Source organism: Micromesistius poutassou (genome assembly GCF_964030765.1).
Source record: "Micromesistius poutassou genome assembly, chromosome: 12".
NCBI lineage: Eukaryota > Metazoa > Chordata > Actinopteri > Gadiformes > Gadidae > Micromesistius > Micromesistius poutassou.
Genome location: NC_140282.1, coordinates 65,001 through 87,498, shown reverse-complemented (window position 1 = coordinate 87,498; position 22,498 = coordinate 65,001). Strand labels below are relative to the sequence as shown.

At 48.2% G+C, this 22,498-nt stretch overlaps 2 protein-coding genes across 4 annotated transcripts in view; one reads left to right on the top strand and one right to left on the bottom strand.

Annotated features, from left to right (window-relative positions):
• Nucleotides 1–3,072: 3,072 nt before the first annotated feature.
• On the bottom strand, nt 3,073–4,976 carry LOC311356460 (uncharacterized protein). Of its 3 annotated transcripts, none has more exons than XM_084476241.1 (3): nt 4,835–4,976; nt 4,052–4,204; nt 3,073–3,803 (listed from the first exon to the last, which is right to left on the bottom strand). In XM_084476241.1, the coding sequence occupies exons 1-3, from the start codon at nt 4,972–4,974 to the stop codon at nt 3,575–3,577; spliced, it is 522 nt and encodes a 173-aa protein (XP_084332367.1). In that variant the 5' UTR covers nt 4,975–4,976; the 3' UTR covers nt 3,073–3,574. The 3 variants fall into 3 exon arrangements, with proteins under 3 accessions (XP_084332367.1, XP_084332368.1, XP_084332369.1); XM_084476242.1 differs by lacking the exon at nt 4,835–4,976 and adding an exon at nt 4,429–4,512; XM_084476243.1 differs by lacking the exon at nt 4,835–4,976 and adding an exon at nt 4,429–4,451 and having other exon boundaries at nt 4,052–4,230.
• A 137-nt stretch (nt 4,977–5,113) lies between these two features.
• homer2 (homer scaffold protein 2) overlaps nt 5,114–22,498 on the top strand; it is a 23,596-nt gene continuing 6,211 nt past the window's right edge. The window contains exons 1-6 of the mRNA XM_084476240.1: nt 5,114–5,255; nt 11,667–11,823; nt 19,790–19,921; nt 20,109–20,201; nt 21,726–21,874; nt 22,053–22,209. Coding sequence (XP_084332366.1) covers nt 5,251–5,255; nt 11,667–11,823; nt 19,790–19,921; nt 20,109–20,201; nt 21,726–21,874; nt 22,053–22,209 — 693 coding nt within the window. The 5' untranslated portion in view covers nt 5,114–5,250. The remainder of the gene's footprint in view (nt 5,256–11,666; nt 11,824–19,789; nt 19,922–20,108; nt 20,202–21,725; nt 21,875–22,052; nt 22,210–22,498) is intronic.

Here is a 22,498-nt window from a genome sequence, read left to right as displayed (position 1 = left end):
TATACTTAAATACCAACAGAGCGATATGCAACACCTTGGAGTATCACAGCTATTACCATAAACCCCCTGACAATGACAGGACGGGTGTCAGACTGGTTCATGCTGCTGGGTTGTGTGTTAGGTGTGTGGGTAGGTGGAAGACGCATTAGCAATGGCTGTGTGCTCCACTTCAGACCACCACCTACTGAAAACCCCCTCACTGCACTAGAGAGGATAATATGCCTCTGCACTCCTTTGACAGTTGCTGTGGGGTAATGCTGTATTATTACCCTGTTCCTGAAAGTGAGTTGGTTCAGATTGATTACAACATGGAGAGGTTGATTTGCTATATTCTAGTTTGATGACCTGATTCAGGGATTTAGAAATAGGGTTAGGGTGATATGGTTATTACAGGGTTGCTGCTCTTCCACTTAGCTAACCCTTATGGGGCTAGTTAGTACCAGGGTTAGTATTCACCTTTGGGGCTAGTGCTAGGGTTGATCCTAGCATAAGTATTCGTCTTCAGGGTTAGTTATGTTACTATTAGGTTTACCTTAAGAGTAACCTAACACAAGTAGGTTAGGTTAGCCTAACCGTAACAGTTAACCCTAACCCAGTGGGTGCTCCATCAGGCATGGCTGTCTGTCTGTCTGTCTGTCTGGATGGCTCGCTGGCTAGCTGGATGGCTGCCAGGAACCAACCTTAGCCTCTGCTCTCTCCAACACCAGATGTAGGTCGCAGCATGCTGCAGGGAACAAGGGCTGTGTGTGTGTGTGTGTGTGTGTGTGTGTGTGTGTGTGTGTGTGTGTGTGTGTGTGTGTGTGTGTGTGTGTGTGTGTGTGTGTGTGTGTGTGTTGAGGAGATAGGGGAGGATTGTGTTGTGGATGCTCATCATGGCGGACATGCCTGCCAGCATAGAGTCTCTGTACTGTCACTGTGTGTGTGTGTGTGTGTGTGTGAGTCTCAGTGCTGTCACAGTGTGTGTGTGTGTGTGTGTGTGTGTGTGTGTGTGTGTGTGTGTGTGTGTGTGTGTGTGTGTGTGTGTGTGTGTGTGTGAGTCTCAGTGCTGTCACAGTGCATCGTCACCAACACCCGGACACCCTGGGGACCTGGCCACACTCGTTCCAGTCTTCTGCCATGCATCCCTCTCTCTATCCTCATTGTCTATATCTCTTTATCTCTCTCCCTCTCTTTCTCTCCCTCTCTCTCCTTCACACACAAGCACACACATTCTCCTTATTATCTCTCTGACTTTCCCCCTCATGAAATGTGTATGCCATTTCTAAATTGCTAATTCCTGCAAGGTAAATTACGTACATACATTTATAAGGCCTACTCCAAAATCGTGTTTATTCTTGGTTTGATCTAAAACATAAACACATACCACTGCTAAACAGCCGGTGCAGGGTGCAGGGTAGCGTGGGAGCCAACATGTTTGGTTGACTGAACAACCATAAAGCCGGTTTTACCGGTCATTAAATGGTGAATTTGGCTGATGTTGAGTTTTGAGCTCAGTATCGTACTCAGTACTGCAGATGTACAGTATCGTACTCAGTTCTGCAGATGTACAGTATCGTACTCAGTACTGCAGATGTACAGTATCGTACTCAGTACTGCAGATGTACAGTATCGTACTCAGTTCTGCAGATGTACAGTATCGTACTCAGTACTGCAGATGTATATCTGCAGCAGAATCTGCTAAACACTAAATGAAAGTGTGCGCACACCCTAATTTATAATTTCTCTTCATCTCCCTCTCAGATTATGAAGAGAAATGATAGGTTAGGGTTTTTCTTCCTATAATTTTCATAGCATGCATTTATTTTCTTATCACCAGGCTGAACATGTAACCGTGTTTCTGCCATGGCCACAAAGAAAAATGTAATAAAAATAAAAAAGCATACCAATGATTGTGCTTCAGCAGTGAATAGTTTGAACTCTGTAGAGCTTGGTCTATACAAGGGCATTGCACGTAAGCCCATGACCCTGGTTGACGTGAAAAGTAAATGAGTAAAATCAATAACTTCTTTCCGGACAATATCGATCTTTTGTGATTTCATTACATGAGTAATGCATTATGGCGGCCACCACAATGCTCATGGAGAGTAGTCCAGTCAGGTCACATCATGGTATGGGCTTCAAAACAAGATAAGTCACTCTGACAGAAATGTCAATGGTGAAAGGTGTGAGTAAAACTGATGCAGGTCAATGTAGACCTGATTTGAATTTGGAATCTCACATCAGTAATGTCACTAAAACAGCCTTCTATCGCCTTAGAAATATTGCTAAAGTGCAACAGTTTCTCTCCCAGGCAGATACTAAGAGACTTATACATGATTGTATCACTAACAGGCTTGAATTCTGTAATGCTCTCCTTTCTGTTCTACCTAAGAAAGCTCTATATAAGCTACAGATCGCCCAGAGTGCAGCAGCATGTGACCTGTCCTAAAATCCCTTCATTGGTTGCCCATCAGGTCCTCTTATTGATGTTCAAAACACTCAATGGACTAGTGGCCCCATTATGTTGCTGTATGTGGCTGTATGCTCCCTCTACATCCCTGAGGGCCTCTGGCCCCGATGAGAGGCGGGCTTTACATCACAATCTGTGAAAACCTTTAAAAGAAACCTTAAGACATACCCATTTAGCTCAGCATTCTCTTTATCTGTGTTATTTATTTATTTTATTGTATTGTTAAGCGCCTTGTATTGCAATTTTGCACGAAAGGCTCTATGTAAATAAAGTTTGATTTGAATTTACATTGGTGTTGCCTCATTGGTCTTGCTTCTCTGCCCGACTAAATGCGTAAGAATAGTTTCTTATGCAGTGTTTTAACTCGTTAACTGCTACTACTAAGTCTCTATGAAACCAACCTGGTCAAATAAAACAATAAATGACCTAGTTTAAGTCTTAAAGTTGTCTTTTCAGAGGGCTCTTTCAATAAAAGAAAGTTAACCAAGACGTGAATCATATTTCAGCCATCAATGGAATCATACTCAATTTAAATATCTGTCTGTTAGATCATGTTGTTTAAATGATTGTTAATTTCCTTATTCTGTCTCACATCAGTTCAATCAACATCTCAAATATTGAGTAGAAAAAGGAAATACATCTTTTTATTGAAGAGGCTTCTCCACCAATGTACACTTTTGTAGCATATAGTGAAATACTCAATTAACAACACTCAGGTAACATACTATATAATTAACATTAATAATTAACAACACTCAGGTAACAGACATGTTCAGTGGCCAGTCGGATTCAGTAGATGCATCCAGACCGGCCGAACATTTCAGTAATACAAATTAAGTATAAATGATGTAGCAACTATAGCTACATTATATACATATTATGTTTTATGTTTTTTCAGTTCTAACAGTGTGCCTATTCATATAACAAAGGAAAACATGCCCCTTCATAAATGCAGGTTACTTCCCATAATTGGTTGGATTATTATATAGCCATACATATTATATTGGTTATAGCTGCAGCTATAATCAGTATGAGTAGGACTTATCCACCGAGAGTAAACCAGTAAAACAACCCCCTGCAAGCTGTTAACCTCCATCCTAACTACGCGGGCGAGGTGTCCTGGGATTAATAGTTGTGGTACGCTCTCTGGTTGTAAGGGTTGTATCCCCGGTCATATCCCCGGTCGTATCCCCGGTCGTAGCCCTGGTGGCCTGACTGGTGGCCACTCTCATGACCCCGACGGTCTTGCTGCCTGCGATGATCTCCTCCCCAACCCCGATCTCGATCTCCATGCCAGCCATGACCTCCTCCTCCTCCTCCTCCTCCTCCTCCTCGTCCACCACCTCCTCGGTGTCTAGAACGAGATAAGGAAATAACAGCCAATCTCCGGGTATAAAGCATAATATCAAAATGACCAACGGGTTTCAGGTTAACTTCCAGGCCTATAATGTGTAGGCTATATCTAATTGCAATTACATAAGGTTTATAGTATACTATGTCAAATAAAGTACCTCAATGGAAACGAACGTTCAACAAATGTGTTCCTCTTTTGCTATCGATAACCCTACTTTAATTGCACCGTTGTAATAGAGACAGACTCACCTGTGATCTCTGCCTCTAGAGCTCCAGTTCTCCACGATGGGCGGCGGGTCAGCCGGACGGCTGCGGTACTGCTGGTAAGTCGCGTCGTCGGCTGAGAATCTGTGGGCAAACTGCTCCTCGTAATCAGGTTTGGGCTCCGTGTTCTCCGTCATTCTGAAAGACAACAAAACCAAATTCCACTGGTCAGCAGTCATGAGGTAAGGGCTGAGGTTAGTTAGTAAGTTTAGATAGTTAGTAACCCTAACCCCGGGGTGGATCTACACTAAATCACATTACGGCGAACCGATGATCTGAATTCAGTTCAAATTAACTGATCAATTCAGTTCACTTTCCGACCAAGTGAACGTTGCGATGCATTGATGCACCACCATTCTCACCTGCCCGTTTAATCCAATTAGAAAAGTAAGGTGGGAGGCAAACAGCATAACAAAAGTGCACCAGTAAAGCCGCTCCGCCGGAACAATCAGAGCCGTCTGTTGGTTCCGTGGGCGCATGTTCTCCAACACCTGAAGGCTCGACGGCTTTCTGCTGCAACGCGCATCCTTTCATTAGTTTGTATATGAAGTAACAGATTCAACAGCACTAAAAACCCTAACATCACAAGTGTTGTCTTTAGCAACTGCTTAATCAAACATCCAGGGCAATAAACATGTAAGTGTTTTACGTTTGCCACGAGTCAAAGGTGAATTAATGAATATATATTTTTAATTGGAATGTATTTTAATGGGGTTTCTATGTTGAAGTACTGCTGTATAGAAGTGGGATGTTGGACGAACTCCTCACAGACAAAGTGTGGGTGGAAACAGAGCAGGTGGAGCCGCGCTGTGTCGCTGCTGTCGCTCCTCTCCGCTCCTCAGATGATCGCGATCTGCTGGAGAAACAAGTCCTGCACCGCCGCAACGAAACGCGTTCACTAACTTCATGTATTAGTACATCGAGCCGAGCAGTAGACGGATGGTTTTGACGCATATCTCCGCGTAAGAACCCTGACGAGCCGGTGGATCGAGTTAACCAAGTCGTCTCCTATTTCAGCCGTCGCGGAGCCAAGGACTTGTTTGGAGGTTGCGGTCGAGGAATGAAGTCTGTTGCCAGCTGATCGTCAAGTGGACTTAATTCATGTTCTGAACTGATATCTTTCACACAAAACCCAATAGCATAGCCAGGGCGAAAGGAGCTGTTTTGTTCTTCAAGTACGCGCAATGGGGTGAGTCCACGACGCGCTTTGATACATGGATCACTTTGATACATGGATCACTTTAATACTTAATACATGGATCACTTTAATACCTGTATCACTTTAATACTTAATACATGTATCACTTTAATACTTAATACATGGATCACTTTAATACTTAATACATGGATCACTTTGATAATCCATGTATCAAAGTGATCCATGTATCAAGTATTAAAGTGATACAGGTATTAAAGTGATCCATGATGGATCACTTTAATACATGGATCACTTTAATACATGGATCACTTTGATACATGGATCACTTTAATACATGGATCACTTTGATACATGGGTAACTTTAATACACGTGTGGGGGGCTGTGGTTTTCTGTGAATCCCACTATCTGAAGTCCTTCCTGGTATTAGTGGTTCTCGGGAGGCTTCTGACAATTGATGACTTTTCAAGTACGGAAGAGTGGGGCTCAGTTAAGTCGAATTAGGATGGTGTTCATTAGTAGGCCCTATAACGTAACATTCCGCCGTATTCCAGGGCTGGGGGCGTGTGTCTGTCAGCTTGGCTGGGGGCGTGTGTCTGTCAGCTTGGCTGGGGGCGTGTGTCTGTCAGCTTGGCTGGGGGCGTGTGTCTGTCAGCTTGGCTGGGGGCGTGTGTCTGTCAGCTTGGCTGGGGGCGTGTGTCCGTCAGAGCCGCGCTGGTCCGTGTGTCCGTCAGAGCCGCGCTGGTCCGTGTGTCTGTCAGAGCCGCGCTGGTCCGTGTGTCTGTCAGAGCCGCGCTGGTCCGTGTGTGATCGTGGTTCCGAGGTGAAGACATCGTGTTGCAATGTGGGCAACGGGTGTTATGCAATCAGCAGCTCTCACTGCGCAGCCTCCAGCAGGTCTAATTAATGTCCACATCGCTCTATCTCGCTTCTGTTTGAAGAGTGGCCGTTCTTTAAACCTTCTTCTTAAAACCTTGTGATTTACAACTCCTCGAAACTTTCTTAAACTACTATAAACTACTAAACTATTGTGTGTGTGTGTGTGTGTGTGTGTGTGTGTGTGTATATATGTATATACTTATATATACTTATACTATATATATACTTTTTTATGTCTAATTTGTTTGATTCCAGCAGTTCGTGTGTCCTAGCGCCTGTCCTAGTTCTTTGCTGTGTTTCGTGAGGGTGAGGGTTAGTTCTTTGCTGTGTTTCGTGAGGGTGAGGGTTAGTTCTTTGCTGTGTTTCAGTAGGGTGAGGGTTAGGGTTAGTTCTTTGCTGTGTTTCGTGAGGGTGAGGGTTAGTTCTTTGCTGTGTTTCGTGAGGGTTAGGGTGAGGGTTAAAGCAGCAGGTCTGTCTTGTGGTTACAAGCTCCTTTCTGAACAAGAAATACACTTGAAGTAAAACTAATTCCCTGGTTTTAATAAAAACCAAAAAAAATAATCATACCACAAAAGTGTGTGTGTGTGTGTGTGTGTGTGTGTGTGTGTGTGTGTGTGTGTGTGTGTGTGTGTGTGTGTGTGTGTCGGCACCCTCACAACCTTGACCCCTTACTGCTAATATGATAATAACTCATATAACCCTTTCACACACGTTTTAATATTAGGCTAGATAAAACAAAAGCCATGTTCCAGATATCAGCAGGTAACGCGCTGAACATCTGAACCACCTTTTAGTTCATCTTCATGTTGAATGTTTCATGAAGACTGGAGGGTGACGCTGAGGTAGCCCTCCACCCGCCGCGCCATCGCTCTATGGAGACCGCACACACCAGCGTGTGCGACCGCACACACCAGCGTGTGCGACCGCACACACCAGTGTGTATTTGTGGTCGCACATGCTGGTGTGTGCGGTCCCAGCCGACTTAGCGAGGCTGGCTGCTCACAGTAAGCCGGCTCAGAGGCCCTCTGGTCACTAGGCTTTAGCCTCGTCCAATGAGCTGTCACCTCCCATGGTCTCGCTCGCTCTGCTGCTGCTGCTGGTGAGGGCGGTTCTCTCAGTGTTCCCCTCACCCTGTGGTTCTCTCACCCTGTGGTTCTCCCCTCACCCTGTGGTTCTCTCACCCTGTGGTTCTCTCAGTGTTCCCCTCACCCTGTGGTTCTCTCACCCTGTGGTTCTCTCACCCTGTGGTTCTCCCCTCACCCTGTGGTTCTCTCACCCTGTGGTTCTCTCACCCTGTGGTTCTCCCCTCACCCTGTGGTTCTCTCACCCTGTGGTTCTCTCACCCTGTGGTTCTCCCCTCACCCTGTGGTTCTCTCACCCTGTGGTTCTCCCACCCTGTGGTTCTCAGTGCGTCTGATGATGAATAAAGGGGGGGTGGGGGTGGGCTGGTGGGGGACGGTTCCTCAGCAGATGGTTCAGGACTTGTGGACCATCTGCTTCATGCTGCAGCTCTCCCTCTCTCCCTAGTCCTCCTCTCTCCCTGTCTCTCCCTAGTCCTCCTCTCTCCCTCTCTCCCTAGTCCTCCTCTCTCCCTCTCTCCCTAGTCCTCCTCTCTCCCTCTCTCCCTAGTCCTCCTCTCTCCCTCTCTCTCCCTAGTCCTCCTCTCTCCCTCTCTCTCCCTAGTCCTCCTCTCTCCCCTCTCTCTCCCTAGTCCTCCTCTCTCCCTAGTCCTCCTCTCTCCCTCTCTCCCTAGTCCTCCTCTCTCCCTCTCTCTCCCTAGTCCTCCTCTCTCCCTCTCTCTCCCTAGTCCTCCTCTCTCCCTCTCTCTCCCTAGTCCTCCTCTCTCCCCTCTCTCTCCCTAGTCCTCCTCTCTCCCCCTCTCTCTCCCTAGTCCTCCTCTCCCCTGTCTCTCCCTAGTCCTCCTCTCTCCCTCTCTCTCCCTAGTCCTCCTCTCTCCCTCTCTCTCCCTAGTCCTCCTCTCTCCCCCTCTCTCTCCCTAGTCCTCCTCTCTCCCCTGTCTCTCCCTAGTCCTCCTCTCCCCTGTCTCTCCCTAGTCCTCCTCTCTCCCCCTCTCTCTCCCTAGTCCTCCTCTCTCCCCCTCTCTCTCCCTAGTCCTCCTCTCTCCCCCTCTCTCTCCTCCTCTCTCTCTCTAGTCCTCTTAATAAGGGGATAAAGGCTTCTTAAGTCACACATTATCTCAGCTCCTCCTCCTCCTCCATGTGACTCTCGATGATATTGATCCATGAAGGGGCGTGTCCATGGAGAACACGGCGGGACACTCCAAAGTCCAGCTGCGCTACGGCGCGGAGCTACGGTGCGGTGTGGAGCTACGGCGCGGTGCGGAGCTACGGCGCGGTGCGGAGCTACGGCGCGGTGCTTGTTTGATGCTGAGAGACTCTCACTAGCCGCCTCCACTCGGCCGTTCTGACTGAACTTGATTGGCTCTCAAGATTCCGCTTTGAGCTTCAGCTGTTATCTTTGTAGTTTAGGTAATCTTTGCAGTTTAGATGTGAAGCTAATGGATATTGGTGTTGTTAAGGGTTAAGTTGTGCTTATTTTCCAGCACAATTTGTTCCAGAAATTCCAGGCAAAGACACATTTAGCGGCGGTTATTTGAGTCCTCCAGACTTGCGTTGCATACCTGACCCCCCCCCCTGCATTGCACCAGCGGCAGTAAGATACTGGTGCACCGTGTCTGACAGGCTCTCAGCAATGCTGCTGAACTCCCTCTGTCGTGTCACCGCGCCGCCGACAGGTGAAGGGTGAGCCCTAACCCTGACCCTAACCCTAACCCTATATATATGTGTGTGTGTGTGTGTGTGTGTGTGTGTGTGTATATGTATATATATATATATATATATATATATATATATATATATATATATATATATATATATATATATATATATATATATATATATATATATATATATATATATGATAACCCTGCAGTGTCTCTTGTTCCACCATCAGGCCCTCCCTGGTGCAACTTGTTTGGTGAGCATTAACATTGGAATGTGAAGAGGTTAGGAACGTGGAGAATGTGTCACAATCCCTGATGAGACTGCTTCACTTTCTATCAGCTATAAAGGGTTACGAGCTAAGGATATTAGGCTCTGGATGCGTTACTACGAAGCAGAAGCATGTTCCCCATGTGACCCTAAAACCTAACCCTAACACCTAACCTTAACACCTAACCCTAACACCTAACCTTAACACCTAACCCTAACACCTAACCTTAACACCTAACCCCTAACACCTAACCCTAACCCCTAAGTGGGGAATAATACTCCAGCCCAACACTCCAACTTGAGTTACCCTAACCTGAGTTACCCTAACCTGAGTTACCCTAACCTGAGTCACCCTAACCTGAGTCACCCTAACCTGAGTCACCCTAACCTGAGTCACCCTAACCTGAGTCACCCTAACCTGAGTCACCCTAACCTGAGTCACCCTAACCTGAGTCACCCTAACCTGAGTCACCCTAACCTGAGTTACCCTAACCCATACAGTATAATGGAGTCAATACACTCACGGAGCAGTGAGCTCCCGTGTTTGTCATGACAGGTTAGGGTTAGTAGTGTTAGTGTCAGTTTGTGTTAGTGTCTCAGTAGTGTTCTGATATAATATATATTATTATTCTGCTTTACTGCTTCTTAGAGGAGGACTATGTTAAATGTGTGCACACACACACACACACACACACACACACACACACACACACACACACACACACACACACACACACACACACACACACACACACACACACACACACACACACACACACACACACACACACACACACACACACTTTTCAAAGCCTAAATCCAATCCTGTTAAACCATTAAATGTGTGTGTGTGTGTGTGACAACAGTGATCTGTATTATGGGTTTTGTTTCTCCCCAAAGCCGATCAGTTCTGAGATGAGGATAAAAAGGGAAGCACATGTATGAAGCTTTCATTTGTATCAGGGCCTTAATTCCAGTGGAAGCAAATGCTTTAGTAGCCTCTAGCTTATACACTATTTTCTGATTAACAATATGCCCTGCAGCTCAGGAATGTTTATTGAACCTGTTTCGGTGGCTTCTCACCAACATAACTCAACAGCAATACTGTATAATGTTTTCCTCACTCAGAACTCCCAACCGTCCTCTTAACTACCCAAATTCTTCTTTATTTTACTGATTAAGAATGCAACTGTCCACCAAGCTGAATCTCTTCAGAAGAACTAGCGGCAGAACAGCAATGGTTCTTAGACAGATGGATGCTTGACTAAATGATAGATTGTGTGTGTCTGAGTTGATTTAGTTGTTAGGGTTAGGAGAGTGCTAGATGGAAGAGGTGACAGAAAGAGAGAGGGACAGCGTCTCACTGCATCCAACACCCAAGTATTTCCAAAGTCACTCGGTGCAATGAGACCTGAATCCAATTCTGTTTCCTCTTTCTATCACTGTGTTTTTATTAAACCCCCCCACCCCCCAGGTCCTACAAAACCCTTGGATGCTCTGCTCTCCTCTTGAAGAACAAACAGACAAACACACCCTTTATTTGATGCTAAGGAAGTGAGCTGACTCACATTTTGCCAGCACTAAATCCCCCAATTGGGTCACAGTGCAGACATCTTCTGTCCAACAGAAGGTTGACCGACGTGTTTGAGACCAGAGGACCAGAGGGCTCCATTGAGGCCACTCTGGTCCTCTGGCCTCGTGTGTGTGTGTGTGTGTGTGTGTGTGTGTGTGTGTGTGTGTGTGTGTGTGTGTGTGTGTGTGTGTGTGTGTGTGTGTGTGTGTGTGTGTGTGTGTGTGTGTGTGTGTGTGTGTGTGTGTGTGTCATTCAAGATGTTAGTCGTCTAGAACCTCCGGTCCACAGAAAGAAAATGGCAGACTGGATTTGTTGCCTGTTTCATCAATAAGCTAATAATCATTAACCTGTTCTCCCTCTCTCCTCCTCCTCCTGTACCTCTCTCCTCCTCCTCCTGTCCCTCTCTCCTCCTCCTCCTATCCCTCTCTCCTCCTCCTCCTGTCCCTCTCTCCTCCTCCTCCTATCCCTCTCTCCTCCTCCTCCTGTCCCTCTCTCCTCCTCCTCCTGTCCCTCTCTCCTCCTCCTCCTATCCCTCTCTCTCCTCCTCCTATCCCTCTCTCCTCCTCCTCCTGTCCCTCTCTCCTCCTCCTCCTGTCCCTCTCTCTCCTCCTCCTATCCCTCTCTCCTCCTCCTCCTGTCCCTCTCTCCTCCTCCTCCTATCCCTCTCTCTCCTCCTCCTCCTATCCCTCTCTCTCCTCCTCCTCCTGTCCCTCTCTCCTCCTCCTCCTATCCTTCTCTCTCCTCCTCCTATCCCTCTCTCTCCTCCTCCTATCCCTCTCTCTCCTCCTCCTCCTGTCCCTCTCTCCTCCTCCTCCTGTCCCTCTCTCTCCTCCTCCTCCTGTCCCTCTCTCCTCCTCCTCCTGTCCCTCTCTCCTCCTCCTCCTATCCTTCTCTCTCCTCCTCCTATCCCTCTCTCTCCTCCTCCTGTCCCTCTCTCCTCCTCCTCCTGTCCCTCTCTCCTCCTCCTTCTCCTCCTCTAGGGAGCAGCCCATCTTCACCACCAGGGCCCATGTGTTCCAGATCGACCCGACCACCAAGAAGAACTGGGTTCCTGCCAGCAAGCAGGCGGTGACCGTGTCCTACTTCTACGACAGCACGCGCAACAGCTACCGCATCATCAGCGTGGACGGCTCCAAGGTGGGTTCACCTGGACCAGGTCTCCATACCCTAACCCTAACCCTCCAAGGTGGGTTCACCTGGACCAGGTCTCCATACCCTAACCCTAACCCTAACCCTCCAAGGTGGGTTTACCTGGACCAGGTCTCCATACCCTAACCTTAACCCTCCAAGGTGGGTTCACCTGGACCAGGTCTCCATACCCTAACCCTAACCCTAACCCTCCAAGGTGGGTTTACCTGGACCAGGTCTCCATACCCTAACCCTAACCTTAACCCTCCAAGGTGGGTTCACCTGGACCAGGTCTCCATACCCTAACCCTAACCTTAACCCTCCAAGGTGGGTTCACCTGGACCAGGTCTCCATACCCTAACCCTAACCTTAACCCTCCAAGGTGGGTTCACCTGGACCAGGTCTCCATACCCTAACCCTAACCCTCCAAGGTGGGTTCACCTGGACCAGGTCTCCATACCCTAACCTTAACCCTCCAAGGTGGGTTCACCTGGACCAGGTCTCCATACCCTAACCCTAACCTTAACCCTCCAAGGTGGGTTCACCTGGACCAGGTCTCCATACCCTAACCTTAACCCTCCAAGGTGGGTTCACCTGGACCAGGTCTCCATACCCTAACCTTAACCCTCCAAGGTGGGTTCACCTGGACCAGGTCTCCATACCCTAACCCTAACCCTAACCCTCCAAGGTGGGTTCACCTGGACCAGGTCTCCATACCCTAACCCTAACCCTCCAAGGTGGGTTCACCTGGACCAGGTCTCCATACCCTAACCCTAACCTTAACCCTCCAAGGTGGGTTCACCTGGACCAGGTCTCCATACCCTAACCTTAACCCTCCAAGGTGGGTTCACCTGGACCAGGTCTCCATACCCTAACCTTAACCCTCCAAGGTGGGTTCACCTGGACCAGGTCTCCATACCCTAACCCTAACCCTCCAAGGTGGGTTCACCTGGACCAGGTCTCCATACCCTAACCCTAACCCTAACCTTAACCCTCCAAGGTGGGTTCACCTGGACCAGGTCTCCATACCCTAACCTTAACCCTCCAAGGTGGGTTCACCTGGACCAGGTCTCCATACCCTAACCCTAACCTTAACCCTCCAAGGTGGGTTCACCTGGACCAGGTCTCCATACCCTAACCCTAACCCTCCAAGGTGGGTTCACCTGGACCAGGTCTCCATACCCTAACCTTAACCCTCCAAGGTGGGTTCACCTGGACCAGGTCTCCATACCCTAACCCTAACCTTAACCCTCCAAGGTGGGTTCACCTGGACCAGGTCTCCATACCCTAACCTTAACCCTCCAAGGTGGGTTCACCTGGACCAGGTCTCCATACCCTAACCCTAACCTTAACCCTCCAAGGTGGGTTCACCTGGACCAGGTCTCCATACCCTAACCCTAACCTTAACCCTCCAAGGTGGGTTCACCTGGACCAGGTCTCCATACCCTAACCTTAACCCTCCAAGGTGGGTTCACCTGGACCAGGTCTCCATACCCTAACCCTAACCTTAACCCTCCAAGGTGGGTTCACCTGGACCAGGTCTCCATACCCTAACCTTAACCCTCCAAGGTGGGTTCACCTGGACCAGGTCTCCATACCCTAACCCTAACCCTCCAAGGTGGGTTCACCTGGACCAGGTCTCCATACCCTAACCCTAACCTTAACCCTCCAAGGTGGGTTCACCTGGACCAGGTCTCCATACCCTAACCCTAACCCTCCAAGGTGGGTTCACCTGGACCAGGTCTCCATACCCTAACCTTAACCCTCCAAGGTGGGTTCACCTGGACCAGGTCTCCATACCCTAACCCTAACCCTCCAAGGTGGGTTCACCTGGACCAGGTCTCCATACCCTAACCCTAACCCTCCAAGGTGGGTTCACCTGGACCAGGTCTCCATACCCTAACCTTAACCCTCCAAGGTGGGTTCACCTGGACCAGGTCTCCATACCCTAACCCTAACCCTCCAAGGTGGGTTCACCTGGACCAGGTCTCCATACCCTAACCCTAACCCTAACCCTCCAAGGTGGGTTCACCTGGACCAGGTCTCCATACCCTAACCCTAACCCTAACCCTCCAAGGTGGGTTCACCTGGACCAGGTCTCCATACCCTAACCTTAACCCTCCAAGGTGGGTTCACCTGGACCAGGTCTCCATACCCTAACCCTAACCCTCCAAGGTGGGTTCACCTGGACCAGGTCTCCATACCCTAACCTTAACCCTCCAAGGTGGGTTCACCTGGACCAGGTCTCCATACCCTAACCCTAACCCTCCAAGGTGGGTTCACCTGGACCAGGTCTCCATACCCTAACCCTAACCCTAACCCTCCAAGGTGGGTTCACCTGGACCAGGTCTCCATACCCTAACCCTAACCCTAACCCTCCAAGGTGGGTTCACCTGGACCAGGTCTCCATACCCTAACCTTAACCCTCCAAGGTGGGTTCACCTGGACCAGGTCTCCATACCCTAACCCTAACCCTCCAAGGTGGGTTCACCTGGACCAGGTCTCCATACCCTAACCTTAACCCTCCAAGGTGGGTTCACCTGGACCAGGTCTCCATACCCTAACCTTAACCCTCCAAGGTGGGTTCACCTGGACCAGGTCTCCATACCCTAACCTTAACCCTCCAAGGTGGGTTCACCTGGACCAGGTCTCCATACCCTAACCTTAACCCTCCAAGGTGGGTTCACCTGGACCAGGTCTCCATACCCTAACCCTAACCCTAACCCTCCAAGGTGGGTTCACCTGGACCAGGTCTCCATACCCTAACCCTAACCTTAACCCTCCAAGGTGGGTTCACCTGGACCAGGTCTCCATACCCTAACCTTAACCCTCCAAGGTGGGTTCACCTGGACCAGGTCTCCATACCCTAACCCTAACCCTCCAAGGTGGGTTCACCTGGACCAGGTCTCCATACCCTAACCCTAACCCTCCAAGGTGGGTTCACCTGGACCAGGTCTCCATACCCTAACCTTAACCCTCCAAGGTGGGTTCACCTGGACCAGGTCTCCATACCCTAACCCTAACCCTCCAAGGTGGGTTCACCTGGACCAGGTCTCCATACCCTAACCTTAACCCTCCAAGGTGGGTTCACCTGGACCAGGTCTCCATACCCTAACCTTAACCCTCCAAGGTGGGTTCACCTGGACCAGGTCTCCATACCCTAACCTTAACCCTCCAAGGTGGGTTCACCTGGACCAGGTCTCCATACCCTAACCCTAACCCTCCAAGGTGGGTTCACCTGGACCAGGTCTCCATACCCTAACCCTAACCTTAACCCTCCAAGGTGGGTTCACCTGGACCAGGTCTCCATACCCTAACCTTAACCCTCCAAGGTGGGTTCACCTGGACCAGGTCTCCATACCCTAACCCTAACCCTCCAAGGTGGGTTCACCTGGACCAGGTCTCCATACCCTAACCCTAACCCTAACCCTCCAAGGTGGGTTCACCTGGACCAGGTCTCCATACCCTAACCCTAACCCTAACCCTCCAAGGTGGGTTCACCTGGACCAGGTCTCCATACCCTAACCCTAACCCTAACCCTCCAAGGTGGGTTCACCTGGACCAGGTCTCCATACCCTAACCCTAACCCTCCAAGGTGGGTTCACCTGGACCAGGTCTCCATACCCTAACCCTAACCTTAACCCTCCAAGGTGGGTTCACCTGGACCAGGTCTCCATACCCTAACCTTAACCCTCCAAGGTGGGTTCACCTGGACCAGGTCTCCATACCACACTCATAAGGGAGTATCGGTTGAGAAACTACCCACTACAAAAAGCCGTATCAGGTATAAAAGTCATCTGATTCATGGAGCCAAAATATAATGCATAGAGGGATGTTGGATGACGGTTATTTCAACACGTCTGTTAGCCTGGAACCTCTCCGTTCATTTTCCCACAGGGCGTCCCCAACGGACGCAGACACCACGACTCTGGACGCTATAGAGCGCAACAGGGACCGCCCCCTTTTTTAACCGCTCTGGTTCCAGAAGTAAATTTCCCATTCATTTCAGTCTCAGTTGACTTTTCATAAAGATACCCTAGGGTTAGGTTTATGGAGGGAGGATTAGAGCTAGGCTTAAAGAGGGAGGGTTAGGGCTAGTCTTAAGGAGGGAGGGTTAGGGTTAGGTTTAAGGAGGGAGGGTTCTACAGGACCTCGTCTGTACAGCTACGGTTGTGCTCTAAATTCCTCCCATGTTCTCCGTGACTTGATGGCCACTCCAGCAGACGGTTAGGGTTAGGGTTAGGTTAGGGTTAGGTTTAAGACTTGATGGCCACTCCAGCAGACAGTTAGGGTTAGGTTTAAGACTTGATGGCCACTCCAGCAGACGGTTAGGGTTAGGGTTAGGTTAGGGTTAGGTTTAAGACTTGATGGCCACTCCAGCAGACAGTTAGGGTTAGGTTTAAGACTTGATGGCCACTCCAGCAGACGGTTAGGGTTAGGGTTAGGGTTAGGTTAGGGTTAGGTTTAAGACTTGATGGCCACTCCAGCAGACAGTTAGGGTTAGGTTTAAGACTTGATGGCCACTCCAGCAGACGGTTAGGGTTAGGTTAGGGTTAGGGTTAGGTTTAAGACTTGATGGCCACTCCAGCAGACACTGTGGCTCTGTGCTGTCGTGCTCCTTCCTCCAGCAGATAGAGGGTAGCGAGTGTTTCCATGGAGATTGAAGGCATCACAGTGCGTGATGGGATTCTCACACTGAAGTCCACCGGCCGTCATACAACACAACTATCTATCTCTATCTCACACACACATTCTGTATCAACGCTGGTAGCCCTGATACCTGATTATGCTGTGATGCTCCAGGGAGCAGAAACGTGGTAACTTAGGGTTAGCTTCATGTGTTAGGGTTGGGGTTAGGGTTAGCTTCATGGGTTAGGGTTAGGGTTAGCTTCATGTGTTAGGGTTAGGGTTGGGGTTAGCTTCATGTGTTAGGGTTAGGGTTGGGGTTAGGGTTAGCTTCATGTGTTAGGGTTAGGGTTAGGGTTAGCTTCATGTGTTAGGTTTAGGGTTAGGGTTAGCTTCATGTGTTAGGGTTGGGGTTAGGGTTAGCTTCATGTGTTAGGGTTGGGGTTGGGGTTAGGGTTAGCTTCATGTGTAAGAGCTCCACAATGTGTACTTGACATGTAGGCTCCACTAAATCACCCAGAGAGGACGACTATTTAAAGGGTTTGTATTCTTCTGTTCTCCCCCCACGACCTTCAGTTCTCGGGACTTGTTCCTGGTGAAGTTATCCCCAGGAAGCTTCTTGGGCACTGCAGCAACTGACCCCCCAGGGCTCCTCCTAGCTCCTCTAGCTCCTCCTAGCTGCCACTAGCTCCTCCTAGCTCCTCTAGCTCCTCCTAGCTGCCACTAGCTCCTCCTAGCTCCACTAGCTCCTCCTAGCTGCCACTAGCTCCTCCTAGCTCCTCTAGCTCCTCCTAGCTCCTCTAGCTCCTCCTAGCTCCACTAGCTCCTCCTAGCTCCTCTAGCTCCTCCTAGCTCCACTAGCTCCTCCTAGCTCCACTAGCTCCTCCTAGCTCCACTAGCTCCTCCTAGCTGCCACTAGCTCCTCCTAGCTCCTTGTTGTGCCTCTGCTCCTCCTCTGCTACTTGATACACAGTCCAACTCCCAGCCACAGCAGCTGCTCCTGTCAATCGCTTCTTTCTCTAACATTCTCTCTCTGGCTTACAGCCTCGCTCTGACTCTCTGCCTATGTCTCTCTGTCTCTCTCACTCTGACTCTCTGCCTATGTCTCTCTGTCTCTCTCACTCTGACTCTCTGCCTATGTCTCTCTGTCTCTCTCACTCTGACTCTCTGCCTATGTCTCTCTTTCTCCCTCTCCCTCACTCCCACTCTGTGGCTTGCTCCCTTACTTCTCTTAGTCATTTGCATGCCCACACAATCCCAGGGTCTGAAGTGTCTTTATGTATTTCTTTATTCATTTATTGTTTACATGTCTTTGTATATATTTTATGTATTAGTATTAGTAGTATTTATATAACTGGACTCAATGTCCATATCAGGCCTGTAGGCTGACACCGCTTACAGCGCGTTTAAAGGTTCTGTGGCCGAGTGACCCAACCCTAGTGACCCTAACCCTAGTGACCCTAACCCTAACGACCCTAACCCTAGTGACCCTAGATTTATTTGGTCAGGGGCCACTAGTAGTGAGATAGCCCAATGGATATTGGAGAAACTGGCGCAAGCTTTAAGCCTTTAAGCGCATGTGTGTGTATATGTGTGCTTAGGAACAACTTGGTGGAACGAAGTGTGTTTTGCAATTCAAGAGAATGTGGGGGCGACTTACGACTGGAGACACTTGGTCATTTCAGCACTGCTGCTTTCAAAGCCATGTTACAATAGCCATGGGACAATAGAATCACTGTGATTAAAGTCTTTCTGTCACCTAATTGTAAGGGTGATTTGCACATCTTGTTGACATTCTGCTGTGTGTGTGTGTGTGTGTGTGTGTGTGTGTGTGTGTGTGTGTGTGTGTGTGTGTGTGTGTGTGTGTGTGTGTGTGTGTGTGTGTGTGTGTGTGTGTGTGTGTGTGTGTGAGAGCCATGGCCGTGTCTGACTACACCAGTAAGCTTGGTTGGATCAGCTGTTATGAATCCTGTTTAGTAGCAGCTAATAGATGCATGTAATCTGATGCTAGGGCCACAGTGTATCTGCAACAGCTGACTCACTACATTAGCAGATATTGATGAAGTCATTTGAACTCTTAGGTTACTGGGTTAGCAATGCCAGGTATGTGTTGATGGTGTGTGCGTTCGTCCATAAACATTTTAGCAGGATGGTAAGAGAGGGTAGCTCTTTGTTAGGATCTGTACTAGGATCTACTTATACTTTATCTATCTATATCATTATAGATAGATAGATATCATTGGGAAAAGTAAGGCGGCTGCTAAATTGATAATGGATACAATATAGTGGTTCCAGAGTCTGTACTAGTTAATGTTGAAGTCCATCAATAATTAATAGTAGGCTGCAGACTCTACTTTGATAGCGAGCTGCACAGAGAGGTCCAGCCCCTTGGGTTATTGTAATCCAATCTGTCTGTGGAAGAATGTTAATATGCAACTAGTGGTGTTGTGTTGGTAGGAGCATTGGCTCTCATACGCTCAGGGCTGGGTTGATTTGGACTGGGTAGGGCTGGGCTGTGAACCAAAGAAGAATGTGTCCAACCAAAGAACCAAGCAACTAAGGAAGAATGTTTCTATCAAATCAAAACCAAACCCTGGATGGAGGTTTCATGTTGACTAAACACCAAACCATGATATTGTTATGCGAAGTAAAAAGCAAACCATGAACCATGACAGCCAGGTAGAGGTATATGGGTAGAGAGAGATAGAGATAGGTAGGTAGAGGTACAGAACAGCCAGGTAGAGGTAGAGAGGTAGAGTTGTAGAAGTAGAGATAGCGAGAGGTAGAGAACAGACAGGGAGATAAAGGGAGGTAGAGGTAGAGAACAGATGGAAAGGTGGAGGTAGGTTGAGGTAGAGATCAGCCAGGGAGAGGCCCAGCCTTGGTGTCCTCAAATCTGATTGGTGAGACTAGGCGAGGGCAGACCTGGGAGGTTTTTCTGTATTTTTCTGGACGTCACACATGCATACCAATCATCAAGCCGGTACGGAGGTTGGCATCCAGCTCCCGATGAAAGCTTGAAGGTTTGGGATTGATTGGGATACTATTTAACCCTAACCCTAACACTTGACACTGGCTGAGTTTGTAACTAAATCCATTCTTAGGCTTTCTCCAGTCTCTGACATTTAGTTTTAACACATTTACTCTAAAATGTTTAGTAATATGTAATCCCTTATATTTGTGTCTCAGAACCCATTTGCGAGTCATCCAGTCAATGCAGATGGGGAGCAACTCTCAGACAACAGCAGCCTCTAACTTAAATCCTATCTGCTGATGCTGTTTAAATAAAAATGATCTTTTATTTAAACAGTGTCGCAAATTCCTAATTCCTCCTTCTTCTCCTTCACAGGTGATCATCAACAGCACCATCACCCCCAACATGACCTTCACCAAGACCTCCCAGAAGTTTGGCCAGTGGGCCGATAGCCGCGCCAACACGGTCTTTGGCCTGGGCTTCGGCTCAGAGCAGCAGCTCGCCAAGGTTGGTTCACAGTGGGTACTACATGGAGGAGGAGAACATTAAAGGATCAGAAGATCTGACCCAGATCCCTGAAGTGTTCAGTGTTCATTTCAGCTCTTCAATATTATATATTATAATTATTATTGCAAACACAAGCGGTAGCTTTGGATTGGATTCTGTTCCATTGCTCCTGTTTTGTTCCTTTTAGTTTGCTGAGAAGTTCCAGGAGGTGAAGGATGCGGCAAAACTGGCTAGAGACAAATCTCAGGAGAAAATGGAGACATCAAGCAACCACTCCCAGGTAGCCCTAACCTAACCTAGCCCTAACCCTAACCCTAACCCTAACCTAACCTAGCCCTAACCCTAGCCCTAACCTAACCTAGCCCTAACCCTAACCCTAACCCTAACCTAACCTAGCCCTAACCCTAACCCTAACCCTAACCTAACCTAGCCCTAACCCTAGCCCTAACCTAACCTAGCCCTAACCCTAACCCTAACCTAACCTAGCCCTAACCCTAACCCTAACCCTAACCCTAACCCTAACCTAACCTAGCCCTAACCCTAACCCTAACCTCCCAGGTAGCCCTCAGGCTGATCTCCTGACATCACCCTGATCTATGTATAGTGCTACAGTGTTACTACTATAGTGTTACTACTATAGTGTTACTGTTACATTGTTACTACTATAGTGTTACTGTTAGTGTTACTACTATAGTGTTACTGTTAGTGTTACTACTATAGTGTTAGTGTTACTACTATAGTGTTACTGTTAGTGTTACTACTATAGTGTTAGTGTTACTACTATAGTGTTACTGTTAGTGTTACTACTATAGTGTTACTGTTACTACTATAGTGTTACAGTGTTACTACTATAGTGTTACTACTATGGTGTAACTGACAGTGTTACTACTATAGTGTTACTGTTACAGTGTTACTACTATAGTGTTACTGTTAGTGTTACTACTATAGTGTTACTGTTACAGTGTTACTACTATAGTGTTACAGTGTTACTACTATAGTGTTACTGTTACAGTGTTACTACTATAGTGTTACTGTTACAGTGTTACTACTATAGTGTTACTGTTACAGTGTTACTACTATAGTGTTACAGTGTTACTACTATAGTGTTACTACTATAGTGTTAGTGTTACTACTATAGTGTTACTACTATAGTGTTACTGTTACAGTGTTACTACTATAGTGTTACTGTTACAGTGTTACTACTATAGTGTTACAGTGTTACTACTATAGTGTTAGTGTTACTACTATAGTGTTACTGTTAGTGTTACTACTATAGTGTTACTGTTACAGTGTTACTACTATAGTGTTACTACTATAGTGTTACTGTTAGTGTTACTACTATAGTGTTACAGTGTTACTACTATAGTGTTAGTGTTACTACTATAGTGTTACTGTTAGTGTTACTACTATAGTGTTACAGTGTTACTACTATAGTGTTACTGTTACAGTGTTACTACTATAGTGTTACTGTTACAGTGTTACTACTATAGTGTTACAGTGTTACTACTATAGTGTTACTGTTACAGTGTTACTACTATAGTGTTACAGTGTTACTACTATAGTGTTACTGTTACAGTGTTACTACTATAGTGTTACTGTTACAGTGTTACTACTATAGTGTTACAGTGTTACTACTATAGTGTTACTGTTACAGTGTTACTACTATAGTGTTACAGTGTTACTACTATAGTGTTACTGTTAGTGTTACTACTATAGTGTTACTGTTAGTGTTACTACTATAGTGTTACTGCTACAGTGTTACTACTATGAGGCTCACTTTGTCGTTGGTTTCTCCGCCCGTCAGGAGTCAGGGCGGGAGACCCCGTCCACCCCCTCCACCCCCCAGGCCTCCAGCATCAACGGGACCGACGATGAGAAGATCTCCCACGTGGGACCCGAGGCTGCCTTGCTCATGAGCGAGAACGACCGCCTCAAGACCGCCGTGGAACAGAGGTAGGGGGGCACACGGGTAGGGGGTCACAGGGTGAGGGGGTCACAGGGTTAGGGGGTCACAGGGTGAGGGGGTCACAGGGTGAGGGGGTCACAGGGTGAGGGGTGCACACGGGTAGGGGGGCACACGGGTTGAGACCCCAGCCTTGTCTCAAGCCCCCCTCTTTCCTTATCACCACAGCAACACCAACGCCAAGAAGTGGGAGACGGAGCTCCAGACGCTGCGGGATAGCAACGCGCGGCTGGAGGACGCGCTGACCGAGTCCTCGGCCAACGTTGAGAGCTGGAAGAAGCAGCTGAGCGTCTGCAAGGAGGAGAGTGACACTCTGCGGGACAAGGTAGGGCTCTCCTCCGCTCTGCAGCCCCATAGGGTTAGGGTTAGCTCTTTGGTGGGCTGACACACGTACAGTTAGTTTCTTCTGAACACACATTTGGTCTGTGAACCTTATGCTTTGGTGGAGTTGAGGGGGGTGGAGGTGGTGGAGGTGAGGGTGGTGGTGGTGGAGGAGGTGATGGTGGTGTAGGTGGTGGTGGTGATGCTGGACGAGGTGATGGTGGTGGAGGTGATGGTGGTGGAGGTGGTGCTGGAGGTGGTGGAGGTGGTGCTGGTGTTGTAGGTGGTGGTGG

Bases quoted from the DNA above. Each gene is read 5' to 3' on its own strand.
- LOC311356460 (XM_084476241.1), bottom strand. From the start codon at position 4,974: ATGAAGTTAGTGAACGCGTTTCGTTGCGGCGGTGCAGGACTTGTTTCT. The intron at 4,205-4,834 runs GTGAGGAGTTCG...GTTGTCTTTCAG, and splicing joins TTTCCACCCACACTTTGTCT to AATGACGGAGAACACGGAGC. The intron at 3,804-4,051 runs GTGAGTCTGTCT...ATCTCGTTCTAG, and splicing joins TCTAGAGGCAGAGATCACAG to ACACCGAGGAGGTGGTGGAC.